Here is a 22671-nt window from a genome sequence, read left to right as displayed (position 1 = left end):
TCTGGACACGTTGCCATCAGAAATTGCTTTGATGGGCATGCAGGAAGAGCCCGTGTTCTTTGATTTGGGGGCAGGGGGGTAATCTGTTCTATTCTTATTGACCCAAAATTATTTAGGCTCAGAGCAACTCTCCCAATTTGGAGCTGCCTCTACCCTAGAGAAAGGGCTGTACTTTCCCCATGGCTGGCACACCTTGTTTCCTTTAGCCTTCCTCACTTAACTTGAATTAGCCACAAGTGCTGCTTGTCCTGGAATCCTCACCTGCCACTCTGTTAATCAAACAGGTACCCAGTGGCTTGCCCAGTTAGGTTTTCCCTCAGAAGCTGCGTGTCACACAGAGAGTTCTGTCAGTGTCTGACAAAATCCACCCCCCCCCCGTGGCAATGGGTGCCCTCTGGATGAAAGAAGGTGGCAAAGGGCAACCGTAAGTGAAATCATTTCCCCAGCAGCCAGATGGTAAAGCAGAGATACTTACTGTTCCCTGGCTAGGATGGAGTCTTTTCAGACTTGCTGCCAAACCCTCTGGTGAGTATCCCAGTGATCCAGTGCAGGCAATTGGCCGGCAGACGGGCAAGCACTTGCAGGACGCCGCTCAGCATCAGCCCCCTTCTCCCTGCATGGTGCCGAGTTTCCGGAGCTGACAGAAGCACCGCAGAGGAGCAAAGGGGAGACGGCTGTGTGTAACCGAGACAGCGGTCCGCTGAATAATCGAGAAAGCACCAAGTGGGGAGGAGAGAGAAGGAGAGACTGAGCAGGGTGGAGTGACAGCTGGGGATACATCTGTGATGACAGCAGTACACACACGTACAAGAGCGCGCGCACACATAGAGACACACAATCACACAGTGTGAAGGAACTGACCCGGAGAAGCAGGCAGACTCGACTGTCAGTGCAGCTACATCCCCAGAGTACAGAAGGGGCTGGAAAACTCAGAATTAGCCTAATCTCCTCCTAGAGAAACAGCAAGTCCTTTTAACTCCCGTCAGCCCCTTTTGGAACAGACCCATTGAAGTCATGCAGGAGTAGATTAGCAGGAGAGGTTTCAGTGTCCTCTTTGTTATGAAGCAGTGGAGGGAGGTGGGGGGAGGCGGCCAGTGGTGCTCAATAAATCCACAATAAAAAAGCAAGGTATGTTTGCTGGTTTTCTCTGTGGGAGTGGGGGAAAGCACTGAGTAAGGGCAGTGAGCTAGAGAGGAAGCTGACTCTTTGGAAACCTGCAAGGTGGAAAGGGGGTGACACTGGCCCCATGCCAACGTCAGGCTGACACACCGGACTCTAGACAGAGAGTTAGCCACTACAATGGCTTGACATGGGCTGCTGTGAAGCATGGATGTATGCTCCGACAGTGCCTTCTTTTTCCTGAGATGAGAAGCAACTCAGAGATTGGTGGTGGTGGGCGTAGATGGCTAATCGCTCTCTTCATGGTTGCTTTGGATTTGGGGAGATTAATAAAGACGTTTGGGAATAAGCTTTAAATTCCGTGTTCACACAACGATGAGAACCAGCTTGGTGTGATGGTTAAGAGATTGGACTAGGATCACTGTGCCATGAAGCTCACTGGGTTATCCTTGGGCCAGTCACTCTCTCTCTCTCAGCTGAACCTACCTCACAGGGTTGTTGTGAGGATGCAGTGGAGGATGGGAGACCAGTGTATGCTGTCCTGAGCCCCTTGAAGGAAGAGTGGGATAAAAAGATACCAAATGTGTTATCCTGAGCAAGGTTACACTCAAATGGACTGTGCCTTTTCCCATGTAATGGGAAATGCTTCCCCATGTAAAATACTTCTTGCATGTAATAAAGCATCAGAGGGGGCAGCTCTATGCTAAGCTTTCCTTTCTGACATTCTCGCTTTAATGTATGGAGGATGTTTTAATGTGGGGAGCTTGGGAAAATGTGATCCCTCCCACACAGACCTCACACACCTGCAATGAATTTTAGTCTTCATTTTTTTCAGCTTCACCTTCTTTCCCGCTCTCCCCCACCCCTTTGGCATACTATGTTTGCCTTAGTTCCTTTTTATTATTTTTGAGTAAAATGGCAATTGGACATTCAATAACAGTCAAGCACTTGGGGAGGAGAGCAGATGGACACGGGCATATTTCAATTAAGAAAGAATGAAAACGATTGAAAGATTACTCTGAAAGAATGTTTGGTGTTTTTAAGCCAACTGTCATAACAGCATAATGAGGACAGGCATGTCATGAATTTGACAGAGCTGGAATTGAGAACGTGGACATAAAGAAAAGCACTGTCAAAGTGTAGTCCCAGGCCAGACAGGTATGATAGCTGGTACACCTTGCATATTTATTTCCTCATTTATTTTACCTAGTTCAGTTTTATCCTTCCCCTTACCAATGTGTGATATGAATAACAATAGATATAAACAAGACACACACAATCAAATCAAAACACACAATTAAAATTACCTTTGCCTACATACTGTTAAAAACCAATCCAAACCTGACGGTCATGCAGCACCTCCAGAAGAGTGTGCAGGCATGGACTTCACCAGGCTTGGGGAACGGGAGCTACAAATCGCAGAGTAGCCCATAAGAACATTTCTATAGGTCCATGCAGTTTAAACTTGGGATGTAGCTGATATAGTCCAGAAAGCATTCTCAGTTGATCTTTATGGCCATGATGGAACATGTGGGATCCAAGCTATTATGGACTATATGCAAAAACCAGCACTGATCACCCAGCCTTGACTTTTGTAAGGCCTCTGAAACCTGCTAGAACCTGCAGGTTTCATTTTCTTTTCTGATCTAGTTAAGAATCACATGGTAATGACTAGTGTACTGTAGTGTGTAAAAGGGTGAGGATATTTCCTGCTCAAATTTCACTTCAGTCATAAGCTTACTGTGTAGCCGTGGGCAAATGACTGTTCTCTCAGGCTCACCCCTTCTCTCAGCCCATTCACTCTGTGTCTGCTACAATATGGGGCTAGTAATACTGATCTCTCTCATACAACTATTGTAAGGATTTCTGAACCTTGAGACACTAAAGTACCCTATGTCATTGTTACATATTCTTCCCCTGGAAATCTTAGTGAGTAGCCTTATCTTCATCAACTGAACAGGACGAAATAAAGACAAGATGGGAACAATACACTGAAGAACTATACAGAAGAGATGAAAGAATGATAGATTCCTTCAAAGAAGAAACTTTTGAAGAAGAACCTACAGTTTAGAAAGTAAAGAGAAAGCTGTACTGAAAGCAACTGAAAGCAACAAATCACTAGGAGTAGATGGGATATCAATATAGCTATTCCAAGCCACAGAAACAAAGTCCATTAAAATCTTAACAAGAATATGCCCACAGATTGGAAAATATAACAGTGGCCTACAGACTGGAAATGCTCAATTTATGTTCCAGTTCCAAAAAAAGGAGACATCAAAGACTGCAGCAACTATAGGACCATTGCATTAATTTCTTATGAGATGATGCTCAGAATCTTACAACAGAGACTGTTACCATATAGGAAATGAGAATTGCTGATTGTTCAAGCTAGATTCAGAAAAGGAAGAGGCACTAAAGATCATATTGCAAATTTATGTTGGTTACTGGAGTGTATGAGAGAATTTCAGAAGAAAATCAGTTTTTGTTTCATAGATCATGGCAAAGCTTTTGACTGCATGGATCATGAAAAGCTATGGTTGGTTTTAAAGAAATGGGTGTGCCACAACATCTGATTGCTTTGAAGTTCAGCCAGTACTCTGGACAAGAGGCTACTGTTAGGACAGAATGTGAAGAAACAGAATGTTTTCTGATTGGCAAATGTATCAGACAGGGGTGTATTTTATCTCCCTATCTGTTAAATCTGTGTGCAGAACATATCATAAAGAAAGCTGGATTAGGTTCAGATGAAGGTGGAGTGAAAATTGGTGGAAAGAACCAAAAAATCAGAAGGAGTTTGAGACTGGGAAGGGTAGCCATGAAGGAACTAGAGAGATTCTTAAGTGTAGGGATGTGTCACTGGTGACCAAGATCAAGATAATTCGTGCCATAGTATTTCCCATTACTATGTATGGGTATGAAAGTTAGACAATGAAGAAAGCTGAGAGAAAGTTTATTCATTTAAAATGTGTTGCTGGAGGAGAGTTTCTAAAATGGATGTGCAGAATTTCAACAAAACCTCAGTGGAACTTCTTCAAGCATTCATATATTGTGCATAAGTCTCTGTCCCTCAGTGTTAAACAGTTTTAAAATAGTTGATTTATTAGATTAATAAATCTGCAATTTTATACATACTTAATTGGGAGTAAGTCACATTGAACTGAATGGGATTTACAGCATGCTGTGACTTTATAGACTAGCCTGGTCTCGTCAGATCTTGGAAGCTAAGCAGAATCGGCTCTGGTTAGTGCTTGCATGGGCAACCACTAAGGAAGTCCACAGTTGCTACGTAGAGACAGGCAGTGGCAACCTACCTCTGTTCATCTCTTGCTTTGTAAATCCTATGAGGTCGCCATAAATTGGCTGCAACTGGATGGCAATAACAACAATATAGGGCTGGGGGGTATGAAAGTTACCAACCAGCACAGTATAGCAGCTGGACTACAATCTGGGATTGTGGTCATGCACACTAAATAATCCACTTTCAATCCACTTTCAGTGCATTTTCCAACTGGATTGGACATCCAGGTTCGAATCCCCATTCATGTGTGACCTTAGGCCAGTCATGCTCTCTCAACCTAACCTACCTCAAAGGATTGTTGTTGTGAGAGTAAAATGGAGGCGGGCAGAATAATGTTGTAGCCACTTAGTAACGTTTATAATCCATATCCTTCCATATGTCTCTGTGCACCAACTACAGTCCTCAGGCAGCCATCTGTTGGCCTCCCCACCATTTAGGGTAGCCCATCTGGCATCAACCAGAGCCCAGGCCTTTTTTTATTATGGCTCTGGCTCTGTGGATTGGGCTCCCTGAAGAAGTGGGGGGCCCTCCCTAGAGATCTTCAGGTGGCACTGCAAGGCTTGCCTGTTTGCCGCAGCTTTTGAGGGGGTTTAAATGGCAGGCATCTTTTAAGAGAGGAAGGGGGAAGGATTGGGGGCTTGCTATTTTATTTTTGGTTTTAGCTGTGGGTGTTTTAACTGTTATCATAAGCTGCCTTGAACCAAGAGGAAAGATGGGGTATAAATGTTTTAATAAATATATAAAATAAATAGTCAAATACTTCCATTGTCTACTTTGGGATTTCTGTCAGTTACAATCTGGAGAAAATGATTGGTTAACTCGTATCGTAATTAGAGGTGATAATCAGAGGTGGTAATAAAATGTACACCTCCTAGAAGAAAGGAATCCCTTCCTTGTTACAGGTTACGTGTACTCCATCATGCCCCAGCTACCATATACAAAACCTGGGAGAGATGAAACACACTTTTCCAGGTGGCACAAATAACAGTTTAGGAGGCAATTCAGATCAGGAACATGGCAAGGGAGATTATTAAATTTTTCTCTTCTAGTGCTCCAATTGAATTCCTCCCATTTTATTTATTAACTTTCTACCCCACCCTCCCAGCCAAAAAAAAAAATAGAGACATCAGAAGCAGTGTTCCCTCTAAGCTGAGTTAGTGTGAGCTAGCTCACAGTTCTTTAGCCTCTGACTCACACATTTTTGTCGTAGCTCAGGAAGGAAGGCTCCAGAACAAACTAATTCATGCAGCAGCCAAATCGCTCGCTCACAACTTTAATGCCAGTAGCTCACAAAGTAGAATTTTTGCTCACAAGACTCCCCAGCTTAGAGGGAACATTGATCAGAAGACCTGCTTATGGATTTCCTACATCTCATGATCTAGTGTGGCTTGTTGTGCGACAGTTCTGACTGAGCTGAAGATACCCAATTATTTGTATATTAGTGTGCAGCCTCCATTGTGAGGGATGGATGGGTGTCTTCCTCACCATATGTTCCTGCAGAACACAGAGAAGGAGAAAGGGCAGGCTGTTCCCAACTGTATTTCTGCATAATTTAAAAGAGCCAGCTACAAATGTTACATGTATCCACCCAACACAATGTCAAGCACAGTGTCTGATATAATCTACCTGGTGGAACAAGCTCTCACTTGGGATCAGGGCCCTCTGGGATCTGTTACAATTCTGCATGGCCTGTAAAATGGAGCTATGCTGCTGGGCTTTCGGTTGAGGCATCGGACATCCATATCTATCGTGGCCTCCCTTGCTGACAGCACTGATTTTCTTAATCTAGCAAACCATCCAGTTGCGCCACTCTGAAACGCTTCCATCTGAGTTTTGTTATCAAGGCAAGTTTGCTCTGGTTTGCTTGGTTGATTTTAATGTGAATTTTATTGTTAAATTTTTATCTATTGCTATTTTAGTCACAATCCTTATGTGACTTTGTAACCCGTCCTAAGCTCGCTTGCGGGGAGGGCGGGATAGAAATCGAATTAATAAAGTAATAAATAAATGTCTGTGTGCAAATTGGACTCTGAGAAAGTGCCCCTTGGTTGGCCTTCAGCTGCCTTCTTTTTACCTTCATGCTTATATATACCCTTCTGTTGTTTTTTCTCCCACTCATCTACTGTCTTCTTATTTATGTCAATATGTTCCACATCAGCTCCTTGATAATGTTCAACTTTATCAGTACTGTTGTGTCTTGACCATCCGACAGATCATTACATTTGGTGGAAGCTTTTTGTGCTTTCTGTAGGATGCGCAGGAAATAGATTCTTTTGCCATGTTTTTCATTCCTTTTGAACAATCTGTCAGGATTTCAATGTCTCTTAGTGAAAACACGAGACTCTTAGTTACTCCCCGTGCTTCCAAGGTTAGCAGTCCTGGGGTTAACTGCTCAACAGGCTTGTGAAAGCTGCATGTTCTGACTAATGCTCGTTCCCAGTGATACAATCCGGCTGCGATAAGGGGAATGATTCTCACTTGAGTTAGTTTCAAAGGACAACACGGAATTTACTCCCATGTACAAAGGCACATTGCCTTCCAGAGCGAATCAACAAACTACCCCATTTATAGCCTGTAATATTCCTCCATCTAATAGGATCAGAAGAGTATTAGTCATAAGTCTTTTCCAAATAGTGTGGTTTTATATGGGCAATGTTTACAAGTTAATAAAATGGGGGCGGGGGGTGTTGATTGCAGCATCCAGGGATGAGAAATACATGCAAACACTTTGCTATAAGTGGTGCAGTTTTCAGTTTGGTTGTGTGAATGTGTCAAGTACTGATTGGCTGGTGTTTGTCAAGCCATTGGTAATAAATGACACACTCACCCCTTCCCGTGTCATTTTGTACTCTATTTTCAAAATGGCAACTGTTTTTTTTAAGCTAACTGCTCCCAGATGTGCTGCTGAAAGAGGAATATTAATCACTTCTAAAATTTAGTAACAAAACTCTGCCCCCTTTGTAACTGCTCTTCATTTCAGATTTTTTTTCATTTTATCATAAGTTGTGTACTCCGTCACTTTCATGCTTGTACACACATATCTTTTGTACATTTTTTAAGAGAGCGATGGCTAGAAGTGGCACGAGTTGCCTTCCCAGCAGTAGGGCTATCCCCACCGTCAAGAAGACTACTCACTTCCCCCAGTTATTTCCCATGGAAACAAGGTAGAGCAGGAGACTCCAGGGTGGTGACCATGGGTGTCATGGCCCCCACCAATACCTTTTCTGGTGCCGCCATGTGTTTTTAGAGTGGGCAGGGCTAGGTGGGGCTTCGGCCCAGCATGGCTTATGATTGGCTGTGTGGATTAAAAGGCATCCTGTAAAACAGAGTTTCCGCCAGAAATGTTGAAGAGTTACTATTAAAGTTGTTTATTACCTTAATTCTTGATATTCTGTAATTGGCTCCACCTACTGTAGCAGCCATTTTGTGATTGGACCCACCACGTGTCAGAATTCCAATGGTGCTCACAGGCTCAAAAACAGTGGGGACCCTGAAGTAGAGCATTATAATGAGCAGGATCTTGCCGAAAAGGATGTCAACACTCAGACTGAAATCTGCCCAGGAGATACATGGAATTGGCACTAAAACAAATGCCTCGACCACCACAGCCCTTTGCTTCTAGTGCAAGTGCACAGGGTGGAAGAGAGGGAATGATTGAGCCCCTCCTGCCACCATGCTTGGGAGCTGATTTAGTCCCTCCGCTATTTTTAGGGTAACTGCTGGGTCACGCATTAAATGCAACTCACATTTAACAACTTTTCTAATCAGATCCTGGCTTTTATTGTCTTGAAAGGCTCTGCACTGCCATCCCCAGAGTAACTCAACTAGTACTTAGCCTAAAGCACCAGTTCAGAATGCAGTTCCATTTTTCTTCTCCCACGACATCTGGAGAACTTAGATCCAGATGGATCTTGTGTCTTCTCCGGCTGTTCGTGCTCACAAGTTCAGGGAGAAAGCAGCTGTAGGAAATAACTCCCTTCCCCATTTCATGGACGTCAGAGTCATTTTATAATAAAGATACTGTGAGATGTACCAGCAAGAGAAAGCTGACATGAAGGACACTGACACCATGGCTCCGAAAGCCGAAATGATGTACTGTGCCCTTGATGGCAGCTGCCAGGTTCAATGGACAAAACTAAGTCTGCTCTGTGGTTTTGCACTGCTTCAAAACTGAATGCCGGCATCCATTTCAAGAATTAATAGGCTAGTGTACGGCTTTGAAGGATTGCCTACTTACCTTCGGACTTGTGTTTCACTTAATTTCTTCTCCTGGGAACTGGTCCCGTGTGCCCCTGCCTTCAGGCTGAAGGAAGGGAGTTTCAGGCAACAGCAGCGCTGGACTTCCCTTCCCACAGTCCTTTGCCAAACTTAAGCATAAGGCACCAGGCAAAAATCTCTCACGCCCCCAGGGTATTTTGCTGAATTCTGTTTTTCCTCCTTCACCCTGTTTGCTTCTATATAGTTTTCCGCCTGGCTTTAGGGTTAGATTTTAATGAAATTGTTCTAAAATCTTTTTTCCTGCTTTATACACATCTCTATGTATTTCTTTATGACTGTCTTTATTACCTGCTGCCGTCAAAATGTTTTTATCTTTTTATGCTGGGCCTTTTTGGTTTTAGTGACATGTGCTTTAATAATTTTGTTGTGAGTGATAAACATTTTTAGCATAGAGATCAGGATATGGAATGGATATTTGAAATAAGTAAACAATGGTAAGAGACTGCGATATGAACCAAGATTTCCCTGTTTCCAATCTTGACTGTCTTATTAACCCAAAAGGTTTAGTCAAACAATTCTCTCAGTTCCCCTCCCCCTCCATCTAATGGTGGCACTAGGATGCATGTAAAATAGTCAGCATATGAAACTACCATATATTTGCATCAGACCATTGGAAAGAGGTACTTTTCTCCCTTTCTCACAATACAAGAACTCGTGGGCACTCCATGAAATTGCTGAGCGGTCGGGTTAGAACGGATAAAAGGAAGTACTTCTTCACCCAAAGAGTGATTAACACTGCCACAGGAAGTGGTGGCGGCTACAAGCATGGACGGCTTCAAAAGGGAATTAGATAAGCATATGGAGCAGAGGTCCATCAGTGGCTATTAGCCACAAGGTATATATTAGCCACAAGGTATAGATAGGGGCTCTTGTCTTCTTGGTGCTTGGGGGGAGTCAACAGTGGGAGGGCTTCTAATGTCCTGGCCCCACTGGTGGACCTCCTGATGGCACCTGGTATTTCTGGCCACTGTGTGATACAGAGTGTTGGACTGGATGGGCCTTTGGCCTGATCCAACATTGGCATCTCTTATGTTCTTATGTTCTTATTGGTTCATGCAGCTCAGAACTACCCTTAGTAGTTATGCTCCAAGGTCTTTTCCAGCCAAGCTACGAGATTTTTCAACCAGAAATTCAGGAATTGGAACTGGGACTTTTTGAATGCAAAGTCTTTGAGCTAAGGTGAAGCGAATCCAAGGAGGGCTGTGTCTTACTTTGTAAGCATTCTCAAACATTTATGTAGTCACAAAGCGGATTTGCTCAGCAGTTGGTCACACTGATTCCAAAGGATCCTATGTTTGCACAAGGGAAGGGCATGAGCAATGGCTGATCTTTCCCCACCATCCCCTCCCACTGCAGCCTTCTGTGACCCAAGCACTGCTGGGGAGTGTGGGATCCTGGGGGATAAAAACCTACCAATCATAGGGAGGCTGCAGTGAAGAGGGGGAATTTTTACTCCTCTCTACATGCCCTCCCTTTGCATGGTGTTTTTTTTTTAATCCACAGGCTCCTATCCACAGAGGGTTTTTGTGGGAATGAGGTGAAGAAAAATCTGTCATTACAAGTACCTTACCCTCATTAGCCATAGGATCCAACCCAGTAATATTTGCATATAAAAAAGTAAGATTAGGATTGAAGACTTCATTAAAATACTAATATAAGATGCTGTTTATGGGAGGGAGGAGTTATGGCTCAGTGGTAGAGTATCTGCTTGGCATGCAGAAGGTCCCAGGTTCAGTCTCTGGCACCTCCAGTTAAAAAGGACCAGGAAGTAGGTAACGTGAAAAACCTCTGCCTGAAGTTCTGAAGAGCTGCTACCAGTGTGAGTTAGGGTTGCCAGGTCCTTACAAGTCCCCAACAGGGGATTTGGGGTGGCATTCCGGGGGGGCAGGGACAGCCCCAACATGATGACATCACGCAGAAGTGACATCATCACATTGGGGAATGGTGCCTGTGCTCCAAGCTGTGGATTCATGGCTTAGATTGCACACACACACCCAGTTCTTCCCCAAAGCATTTAAAGGGATCCTTTAAATGAAGAGAAGAGATTGGATTTATACCCCGCCCTTCACTTGGATTCTCAGAGCAGCTTACAAACTCCTTTCCCTTCCCCTCCCCACAACAGACACCCTGTGAGGTGGGTGGGGCTGAGAGAGCTCTGACACAAACTGTTCTTTCAGGAACAGCTGTGCCAGAGCTTGTGACTGACCCACGGTCACATCAGCAGGTGTAAGTGGAGGAGTGGGGAATCAAACCCGGTTCTCCCAGATTAGAGTCCGCACACTTAGCCACTACACCAAACTGGCTCTCTATGCTTTGGGGAACAACCTGGGGGGTGGTGTGTGCCCCTCTCCCTCCCTCCTGCAAGATTTATTTAAAGGGCCCTCCAGCTAACTGGTGGCGGATTGGAGCCCCTAAAATGGGGGGAACCCCTGCCAGGACCTGGGGGATGACAACCCTAGTGTGAGTAGACAATACTGACTCTGATGGGCCAATGGTCTGTTTCAGTATAAGGCAGCTTCATGTGATGTGAGGGTTAGTTGTACTCTAGATGCTGTGAAAAAAACAGGCCTTTTGTAAATACAGAACTAGAATGGCAAGTTTATTTAATTTGTCTTTTAGAATTAGGTCTTATACAGATGAATAGGTTTGTCTTTAACATCTGCATAATAGAAATTCACAATATGTTTTCTCTGGAAAGAGGTAAGATCAGCTAGGAAGGGGTGATTTTTCCCTCAGGAGGAGAAAGAATTAAGAAAGTCTCTCCCCCTCCTGAAGCCGTTCTGGCCCTTGAAATCACAGTCCAGTGCCTGCATTTTATAAACCAAAAGAACCACATGAAGAGAATCACAGAACTACATGTAACGCGTAGTTCTGCCCTTTGAAGGCAGGCTACTAGTACAGTTATCTGAAGCGAGGGAACGGCATCTTGAATGGCGACAGCAGTGGCCAAACCATTCCTTGGAATCTCGGTTTTGAGATATTATTTGGCAGCAGCTAGGCTGCCCTCAGGCATAGAGAAAAATGTCCTGTTCTTTTAATAGAGGCTTAGTGTGTGTAAATGGGAGGTCAGTAATATCACCTGGTAAATAATATCCCATTAAGCTGGCAATACTAGCAGCCGCTGACACTCTCCCCTCCAGCTCTGTTCCTTTTTGCTTTAAACTCCTCCATGATTCTTTCTTCCTTTCTTCCCCTCCTTAGGCAGCAGAATGCATCAAGCTTCATGAGAATCTGATTTGGCCCCTTTGCTGACATACCACACAGAACTTGTTGCTTGAATGCAGGCAGTGCCTGGAAGGAGCCATTCTGACAAGCTGGAACTGAAGCAGAATGCCCAGAGCCATTTATTTGTCCATGTCCCGTTTTGTACGTTCTGCCTGAGTTCCTGCCAGCAACCCATAGGAGTAGTATGGCAGGAAATTGAACTGTGCTCTTAGGAGCTGGGGGTGGGGGAGGGGACAGGTTTCCAAGAGGTTATTTGCTTACCCTTGCCCCTCCCCCAGGTGACACTGCCTAAATCCCCACTAAATGGGATAATGATACTATAACCTACCTTCTAGGACTGCTGTAAGGATTATTAAGATAAATGTGTGCAAAGCACTTTGAACTCTTGAAAGTGCTAAGTACTATATGTTCTTATGAAGAAGCATCCTCATGACTTGATACGAAAAGACTATTGATCCAAAGAAGTTTTCCAGGGCTTTATTCTCCTTTAATTTAGATTCATTAAATCTGTCCTGCCTAGCTACATTGTGTTATAGTGTTAAGGTAGTACTGTTCAGTCCTCAAGTTTATTAAAAGTTTCCAGTAAGACCCTGTATGGAATAAGATTGGAAGCATGGTTTTCCTGTTCTCAAGACCTGAGGATAGAGAGGTTACTGCTTACAAACACTCATCCCCTTCTCCTTCTACCTCTTTTAAATAGGTTTTGCAGGGTTTGTCTATTGTTTGTCAAGCCTTTTTTGACCAGAGGCATCCGTGACAGGAAAAAAGAATTGCGGGTACAACCTGAGAAGCAGCGTTTCTCTCAGGCGGTTTCCAGCTCTCTTAAAAATCACTGCCTGTCTTCAGTCGAAGATTCCTATTGAATCATCATTATAGCAAAATGCTTTTATAATCTACCACCCAAAGGGGAAGTGTTTTGGCAGCCTGTTGTATCTTGGTAGTGTTTAGTGGGAGGTGGGTGTCAGTATTTCAGCACAGCAGTTGATGCTTCCTTTTCCATCACCTTGTTAAACCGCTGACTCTCACGTTATGGTCTGACTCAGCACTTACCTGTCGTTTACACTTGGAAATGGTGTGATTTCTTCTGGTGGCTTCATGCAAATATCTCTTATTTGTCCCTAACATGTATCTGTACTTTCCTCTCCAATCCTTCCCCTCGCTTTGTTTTCCCATAGCTGTAGGTGTGCTAATTAAGCTGGAATTACTCCAAAACAAGTTGTGGACAGCTACACAGCAGGTGAGAATGGTAATATTTATGCTGATATACTGTGGGAAAACAGAAGGGTCACTCTCCTTTGGCTGTTCTCATATAAAGTACGTTGATAATAATACACAAAGAAGGAGCTTGGACCGCTGATATTTTCCTTTGCACATTTTCACAGAACCTTTGTGAAATTTGTATTAAACAGATTTGTGCAATAGATTAGTTTTTAAATTACACATTTTGCTAATCCTTTGATAACGCTAATGCTGCATCAACTGCCAGTCAGTTCTTGGAACGTCATGTTAACAGCCACAAGCTTGGCATGGCATTAAATCCAATGAAGCTGACAAATTTAATTGCAGAATTATGTCTGTACCAATTCAGGCATTCAAAATCCTCTTCAGTTTCAGGCAGAATGCCTACCTGTTCCTCTTTGCCATCCCGATTGCAGACCGTTCCATTTAAATTGCCTCCATTTAATCCAGCTTCATTCTGTCCCAAAATTTTCATTAAGCTCAGTTCGAAAGATTCTTGTTAAGACAATCCAGTACAATCCAGTGTATTCTGGACCAATCTCTGTTTTGCTGGTTAGGTTTAGAACTTAATGCCTCTAGCACTTACCTTTACTTTGTTTACATTAAGATACTGAAAAGTAATTACACTCCAAACAGTAAGAGAGAAGTTTTTGTTGCACAAGTAAACAAGCTGTAAATATACAGGCTGAAATAAAAATTTGGAAGCAGCAAAACTGACAAAAATGGATGGAACAGTTTTGAGAGGCAAGTCTAATACTGAATACGTTAGAGTTACTCAGCATAATCCATTAAAAGTGACTTGGATTTGATGATTATCAACTCTTCCAAGACTTGCTTTTGGCTAGTAGGCTAATGCAATTTGCAGTAAGAATTGCCCAACATTAAAATAGATAGCTTAATCAGTAAAAATAATGAATATATTTAGGTATATACTATGCAACATAACATGTGAAATTAAGGGAAAAAAGATATTTATGTAACCTATATGAAAAAATATCCAGACAATCACAATGTATTCTTAATATATTTTAGTTTTTGCTAGATAGTCCTGCAAGTTCTGGTTTAAAACTTATAGTATACAAGATGATAAACAGTGGCCCTCTGAAGTTGTCTTATACGAAGGTATTTATTTTTCATTTTACTCCTTGGTACTCAATATACTAATGGACATTTTCTCTCTTCTCATTTGCCTTCTGGATGCTGCTTGTCTACATTCCCATTTATCATCTCCCAGCCCAATGACACCGATGTAAGTTAACAGTAGTTTTGAAGACCATGACATTTCCCAGAATTCCTTGCCTGTACTTCATGAAGCATTGGTAGTCATGTGTCGTTTGTTTTGCCGCTTGGCTCCTGAGTGTTGTATTGCGTACATTTCTGTGTAGATTGAGCGGGTAAAGCAGAACAAGTTACAGAGGACTGGATCATGCAAGCCAAAGAAGGGGACTTGGATAATGGAGGAAGGCATAGGATTCAGAAACAGGTCAAAGTCTGAGGTAGTGTCTAGGGTTCCTGGAGGGAAAAATGTCCTGTCCCTTTAACAGAAGCTTATTGGACTATTGTTGATCAGGTGATGTTATTTATCTCTAGGCCATGTAAAGGTTCAGTTGCCCATTTCCACAGGTTAAGCCTCTACTAAAAGGAAAGGTAATTTTTCTTCGAGCCTGTTGACAGTCCTTTGTAGCTTCTAGTAAATTTCTCTGAGACTTAATCCTCTGGCATGTGCCTTTATTCAGAGGGAAACAGAATAATATCTAATCTCAGTTGATCACATTACACCAACATGAAACAGCCTTTATATTGCGAAATAGATCCTTTTGTCTGTGTGACAAATATGATACATCACCTGGTACAAAGCCAGTCAGAAGCATATTTTGGTGTTTCTGCAGCCCACCAAGAATGTTAATAAATATGCAGATGGGCACAGGAAGAGTAAATAGGCTAGTGATTATCACAATCAGTTCTCATTTCCAGGAAATATTTGCATTCCTGTTTGACAAGATAGTACAGCTTAATCAAAGAAACGGGATACAGTAGGTGCTAAGTGATTTGAATCTACATCTCAAATTAGCTGTCTGGGTTACATAACTTCTTGGCCTAATGCACTATGACAAGGCAATAAGCGAACTTACAGCCAAGATGACAGCTTGGTTAATGAAATACAAATCAAGCAAATCTCTCTATCTAACAGAAGCATATTGTAATCTCTATGCCATGGCAAAGACCTCCTTTTTCGATTTAAAAGAGGTCTAAACGGAAGTGCTAGTTCTCCCCTCACATGAACTGCTTCCATACACACTTGGAGATCATTTACTGACTCTGATTTATATAATATTGCCAAGACCCCACTTGTCATTTTTTGTCATGCCTTCTGTAACATAAATAGGGAAACACCGCTGGAATTTGGCTTCCTGTAGGAAGGTGAACGTGTTAGGGAAGCCATCTACATTTTCCTTCTTGTTTTAAGTGGATGAAGAGGAAGAATATAGACCTGCCCTTTTACCCCCTGATCATTTTAACTTGGGCAGCTACATTCTTTCCTGCTTGCTGGTTTAATTACCAGTGGCTATCCTTTTAATGATAGTCTTCTCTAAGCCCTTTGAGCTGGCCACAGAATAGTCTTGGGTAACTTTCCCTTTCTGCCTGGTATGTGTTCTGGGTGAAAAACATCTGAACAATAACGTGGGTGATCCACTGCAGGGAGCAGTCTAAATTCTTCGTTTACCGTAGATCTTAAATTAAGGAAATGATAATATCTTGTCATTTTTTCCCTCTTTGCATATCAGATATTACCAGCCCTTTACTTTAAAAAAAAAAAAAGCATAGCAAAAGAGACAAAGAGAAAAACCTGTGGTAGTAGCCACAGAATGCAGGATAATAATGAAAGCCATGAGCATTGGCAGGATTTTCTTACTCATCATTTAACCCTTCACATCCTGTTCGGTTCAGTGCTGTGATACACATCAACTTGGGTTTACTGTAAATTTCCAGCTAAAGTAAATGGACAGTGCCTGAGGCCACAGTACACTGTTCATATATCATTTGTCAAATGTTGACAGGAAGTAAAAGGCAGCCAATGCTATTACTGTTTTTTCTCTACTGTGTAGTAAATCTTTCCTTTTAATAACAGGGGGAATCTGCTTCTGCTATGGTTACCTTTACTAAAAATTGCTTTGACACTATGAATATCCCTTAGTTCACATTCATCACACTAGCTCTTTGGCCAACAGATACAATAATTGTTCAAGCAGTAATCCCAGATGCATGTTTTCTGTGCATTTGTATACACGAGTCTCAGTCTGAAGATGAAATTACGGAAAAGACATAGTTGAATCTAGAACTGTGGAGAGCCATCATTTCACTAATGTGGGAAGCGGGTTCACCTTATCTAAGATGAAGACTATGTTCTCTTGAACAGTTTTTCATTTTAACGAAGGGGGAGGGATGAGTGTTACACCAAAGCGAGCTCCTCTGACTTTTAACGCTCTGCAAGTTAAACAGGGTTCCGTGCGCCTTGGTGTTTAGTCATGCCGGCCACATGACCATGGAAACATCTTCGGACAGTGCTGGCTCTTCGGCTTTGAAACGGAGATGAGCACCGCAACCCTAGAGTCGGATTCGAGTGGCTTTCGAGCAAGGGAACCTTTAAGTTATTTGCTAATTTTACTATCTTATTTTCATTTTAGCGTACCCTTAACAGTCTAACTCTTGTTCTGTTGTCTTTGAGAGTCGAATTAAGAAAAGGAGCAGGCATATGGATTTATTTACATGTCCCAGCTTATTTTTTATTTATTTTTATTTATTTATTTTGGGGGTTTTATTCTGCCCTCCCCAAACGGGCTCAGGGCAGATCGCAACAAATCAAGTCAAAGACTTGTTACACTAAAATCACATTAAAATCATAAAAACAATAAATAAAATTGATAGTAGCAATATAAATCTATTGGGGCCATAAGGTGGAATCAGATGGGCCCTTTCAGCAGGTTGGGAACTAAGGCAGGGAGGCCAACTGAGATGGATGCCTGACGCCTCAACTGAAGGCCTGGCGGAACAGTTCTGTTTTGCAGGCCCTGATCTCCAAGGGGAGCTGATTCTACCAGGCTGGGGCCAGTGCTTTTTCTGGCCCTGGTCGAGGCTAAGTGGACGTCCTTTGGGCCGGGGGTAACCAGTAAATGTTGGTCCTGCGAGCACAAGGCTCTTCAGGGCACATATGGGAAGAGGTGGTCCTTCAGATATTTCGGTCCCGGGCCGCGTAAGGCTTTGAAGGTTAATAAAGTTGAAATGTTTGCCTATGTGACTGTTACCAAAATAAACTGGTTCTTCCTAGAGGGTCTCTGCCCACCAGAGAAAAGGCTACTTCTTTTAGAATAAGATGAGCCAAGGAGACGTTTGAGATACCCTCACATTAATTCTCCTAATATGATTTGTTCACCTGCATGAGATGTATGAGCGGTGGAGCAAAAACAGATCCATCCTTGAATAATGCCTGCAGATGTACCTCATGTTCTTCATACGAATGGAAAGTAAAGTAAGATATTCTTTGACTCTTTCTTCCCATTCCAGTGCAGTGGTGTGGAAGGTCTGTGTCCCTTGAACTGTCAGGATGATGTAAGTTACCAGGATCTCTTTACTGGGTTTAGATATATACTCTGATATTCCAGGGTTCCTTCATGTAACATTGCCTTCATTCAGTTATCACTGTAAAATCCGTATGAGATAGGATTGGTTATACTTACATTGATGGGGGGGGGGTTGCTTGTTTTGATTACTTTTTTAAAAAGATGAGAGAAGTAATGCTAAGAGATAGTGATCCCAAGGCAACTCCATGAATATTTTGTTTGAGCTGGAACCTAAACCTAGGTCCAACCCTCTTGACAAGATGCCCCAGAATTCATGTTTGAAGTGCCTGAAGGCAATTGGAAATGGCAGACCGGCAGTAACCATCTCTGGGGTCTGCATGAGGCTTGGAAGGAATCTCATTCATAGTTTTTGAATTGATTCAAAAGTCCTAGTGAGTTACAGCACCCCCTTTGCCCCAAATGTGAAATGAACAAAAGGAATTTAGTTTGACTTCTTTATCTTTCATAAGAACATTTTGAGAGACAGTGATATGAGTAATTAGGAGGACGCAGGTGACCCTGTGAATACTCTTTGCCTTTCTTTACTTTGAAGTTACTTACATATTTGCAGTAACACACCATTGTACTTTGTCCCAATGATGCTACAGAGAACACCAGTCCCACAGGAGTACAATGAAAACATTGCTCACCTGTTAAAGGTTTCAGGAAGATTGTAAACAGAAGCACAAAATGGCAGAATCTTCCAGCAGACCCAGGGTGCAAGGGGGAGCATTGCAAAGGGGATAGACTCCTCTGGCTGCAGGCCTCCAATGTATTGGTTCATATTTCCTAAGCTGCACCTGCTTAACCCTTGATCTGAAGGCCAGTGCCTTACAGGTAGCCTATTTGCCTTTTAGTAATTCTGCGTTCATGGTTATTAATGAATTTGTCATCATTAAAATCTACATATTAAACAATATAATACTTTTATTATGTTGATATTTACTGTACTTAAATATGCAGTGTTGTCTACCAACAGTATTAGGGAGGGTTCAGGAGGAGGATCCCAAGACTGTTCTTTGCCAGGCCTTGAGTTACCTCTCCGTAGCCCTGATCAGGCCACTGGCAAAAATGGGAACATAACTGGAGAGTCTCCCTGTGTAGTATAGAGACCTGCATGCTAGGCAATTTTATCCTTAATAAAGCTGAAATCCCCATCCTAAATCTTGCATCTTTTTCTTTTGCATATTGCCTTAACAAAGCTGAAATCCCTGTCCTAAATCTTGCATCTTTTTCTTTTGCATCAGACTCTGAACTGCTTCCTTATTGACAACAATGGGTTCATTCTTGTTTCCAAGGTCTCCAAACAGGTAGGAATTACTGAATGAATGAACTAAGCACAGAGTTGTTTGTACAGCAGGCATGGGAAAGGAAGCAAAGCTGGGGTCCGCAGCTTTTGAAAAATAAGTTTACATGAGGGCACTTCATGTTATTCCAGAAGTACAGTGGATGCATGCCCCCAACCACATTTAGTCCTTGTGCAACCTGCAGACTTAGTTAGGAACCAGTAAGTCAGGGTCTTAGGGGCTGCAATGACTCAGACGTTAAGACGCTGAGCTGCAGACTGGAAGGTCTGTAGTTTGGCCGTTCAAGACCCTAGTGTTGCGTGACGGAGAGCTCACATCTCTGGCCCCAGCTCCTGCCAACCTAGCAGTTCAAAAGAAAGAAATTGCAAGTGGATAAATAGGTACTGCTTTGGTGGAAATGTAACAGCATTCGATGTGCCTTGGCGTTTAGTCATGCTGGCCACATGACCACGGAAACGTCTCTGGACAGCGTTGACTCTTCATCTTGGAAACGGAGATGAGCACTGCCCCCTAGAGTCGGATTTGACTCGCTTTCGAGCAAGGGAAACCTTTACCTTGCTTAAGTCAGGGTCTTGCAAGGGCAAGGAGTTGCGAAGCTAAATGACTGTCCCACAGAGAAAATGACAGCAGACATATTTACCAAATTGCTTCCAAGAGACAAATACCAAGGCCTGCGGGACAACCTGAACATTGTGAACCTCGATGGCATACAGAGTTGAGAGGGAGTGTTAGAGTGAGCGACTCAGCATTGCCTGGACATTGGGGGGGGGCGCACTACATCAGGTGTGTATAAGTGTTTTCTCCTTGACTGGGATGCCTCTCTTTGTCTTAACCTTTGTCTTAACCCCTCCTCTCTTGCTTTGTCTTCTCACTCGCTTCACATGGCCTTCCATGGAGGCACATGTCTCCTATAGAGACAATGCCCTCATACTCCTACATGCATGATGCTGGACAAGCTGGTCATTTGTGATAGGGAAAGTACTCTTCTTTCTCTTCTTTTGACTGCAGCCTGAATATGAACTGGATCTACTTGAATACATGTAAATTTACCTTTTTTGCAATATACTTCGTGGGAGATTTATTTACTGCAGTCAGTATCATGCTTCTATGACTGGGCAAATTCTGTTATATTGACCAAATATCCCAATACTATGCGCAGAGTTGTTTGTATACTCTTTAAAAATAAGTTTACATGAGGACACTTCATGTTCTTCCAGAAGTACAGTAGATGCATGCCCCAACCACGTTTTAGTCCTTGTGCAACCTGCAGACTGCCAAAGATTATTCTATTGCTGTATTTGTGATTTGCTTTGCTACAAGAAGCTTGGGATCATTTTGTAGCCTCACTGCAACCTGACGAGTTAGCTCAAGCGGAGAGTTGGTGATGCCCAAGGCCACACAGTGGGCTTATATAGATGAGCAGGAATTTGTAATCAGGTATTCCATGTTTAAGATTAGCACTCTAACTTGTGTATCACAGTAGCACAATATCTAGGCCACAAGCAATGCATAGGGGTCCCTCATAATTGTTAATGCTATAGTTAGGCAATACCCAATAAACACCTGCTAAATTTGTACAACCTCAGTTTGCAAGGCAGTTACGTACGGTAGCATCAGAAGAACTATCTGGAGGAAAAACTACAATTTCCAGATAGAATATATTTTTATATGACAAGTATACAGCATAGCTTTGTGCCAGACTTTTTAGTCTCCCCCCACCCCATTTCATTTGGGGAGTAAAAAAAACCTGCTAAATGCTTAACCATTAAAATCAATGGGAGTTAAAAGTGCTTCAAGTATTATTTATTTATTCAGTTTATACCCCGTCCTCCTCACCGAGGCAGGCTCAGGGCGGCTTACATAAAATTCATATAAATACTCTTAAAAAGCAGTCACAAATAACATAACATTTATTTTAGACAAGATCAAGAGTTCCCAACATTTTTGAGCCTTCAGGCACCATCAGAATCTTGGCAAAGTGTTGTGGGCAGTACCCCAATATGGGTGACCCAAGAGGTGGTGCCAACTACCAAATAAAAGAGAGTGAGAGTTATGCATAACTCTGATAGCAGCTCTTCAGCATGAGAGCCAACATGGTATAGTGGTTATAAGGTTGCCAGGGTGGGCCTGGCAACCAATAGAAGATAGAGGGATGGTCACATGGGGGTAGCTATCAGCAATGATGTGGCACCATGTTTGGGAAAAACATGGAAGTGAGGAATCACTGGAAACTCTATGGTCAAATTATAGAATTTTTGGCAGTTCCAAGAAAGGACTGGTGTCGCTTTCAGGTTCTCCCCAGGAAGTGCTGTCATACAGTTGGCTTTTTTTTCTCTCGCGCACTGCTGCTCTGAGTGGCAGTGGGAAATGAGAGGCAGGAGCAGGAAACCCCCCCCACACACACACACACTGGGGAACTGGAAGTCCTAAAGGGTTAGAATGTCAGACTAGGATCTGGGACACCCAGGTTCAAATCTCAGTCTGCTATGGAAGGTTGCTGGGTGACCTTGAGCCAGTTACACACTAACAGGCTAACTTACCTCTAAAGTTCACCACCACTGAAAAAGCTCTATTTCTGGTTGCCACATGCCTTAGCTCTGCAGTTTGGGACATAGAGACCAGGTCATGGATGGGGAATGTTAAGTAGGGATGAGCACGAACCAGGAAAATGGAGGTTCACTCATGGTTCATGGGGTCACACAAACCTTCATGAGCCTCCCTGTTTACCGAACTGGTTCATTTTGTGAGGTTTGTGATACGGTAAGGGGGCCTCCCCAAGGCCAGCAGAATGGAAGGGGGGAGATCTCCATTCCTTGTGTTCTCTTTAAATGCCCTGTGCGAGTGGAGGCAAATGCACCCCCACATAACATGTATGCTTGGGAATTATGTGGCTGAAAAAGTTTGGCTCCTGGGCCCTGGATAGTTACCCTATAGCTTGCCATCTGACCTTCTCCCAGCTCCTGTGACTCTTAGCTGGATTATCCTACAAACAAATTACTGCTGCTTCTTATTCATAACTTTGTTTAAACTGAAATTCTCACCCACACTGACCCCCTTGTCACTGGAATCCATTCTTTGTTTCCTGGCCTTTCTTTCCTGTAGTAGTACCACTCCCTCCATCCCCTGTGCAGTGTGCACACAATGAAGCAGTGCTGGAAAAGGAAATTCCCTTCCATCTGCTTACTGTCCTAAATAGGATAGTTTTGATGGATAGGTAATCTTTCGGACGCTTGCCTTGTTTTGGTTGCCCCTTTCATCTTTTTACCTAAGCCTCCAAGTTTTCTTTTCTGTGTAGACATCAAAACCCTGGTCTTTATGAACGTTTGTATTAAAACAAAATGTTCTACTGTTTGGTGTAGTGGTTAAGTGCGTGGACTCTAATCTGGGAGAACCGGGTTTGATTCCCCACTCCTCCACTTGCACCTGGCTGGATGACCTTAGGCAAGCCGTAGCCCTGATAAGAGCTGTTCTTGAAAAAGAGCAGTTTCTGTCAAGAGCTCTCTCAGCCCCACCTACCTCACAGGGTGTCTCTTGTGGGGAGGGGAAGGGAAAGGAGTTTGTAAGCCGCTCTGAGACACCTTTGGAT

At 43.0% G+C, this 22671-nt stretch overlaps 1 protein-coding gene across 1 annotated transcript in view; it reads left to right on the top strand.

Moving 5' to 3' along the window:
- The window catches only part of CACNA2D4 (calcium channel, voltage-dependent, alpha 2/delta subunit 4), a 251208-nt gene that overhangs the window by 191752 nt on the left and 36785 nt on the right, over positions 1–22671 (top strand). The window contains exons 28-31 of the mRNA XM_015422870.1: positions 13096–13157; positions 14394–14408; positions 17723–17767; positions 19026–19088. Coding sequence (XP_015278356.1) covers positions 13096–13157; positions 14394–14408; positions 17723–17767; positions 19026–19088 — 185 coding nt within the window. The remainder of the gene's footprint in view (positions 1–13095; positions 13158–14393; positions 14409–17722; positions 17768–19025; positions 19089–22671) is intronic.

The sequence above is a fragment of the Gekko japonicus genome, unplaced genomic scaffold (genome assembly GCF_001447785.1).
Source record: "Gekko japonicus isolate JY-2015 unplaced genomic scaffold, Gekko_japonicus_V1.1 scaffold34, whole genome shotgun sequence".
Lineage (NCBI taxonomy): Eukaryota > Metazoa > Chordata > Lepidosauria > Squamata > Gekkonidae > Gekko > Gekko japonicus.
The sequence above is the reverse complement of the archived record's forward strand: the minus strand, read 5'-3'. Positions and strand labels throughout refer to the sequence as shown.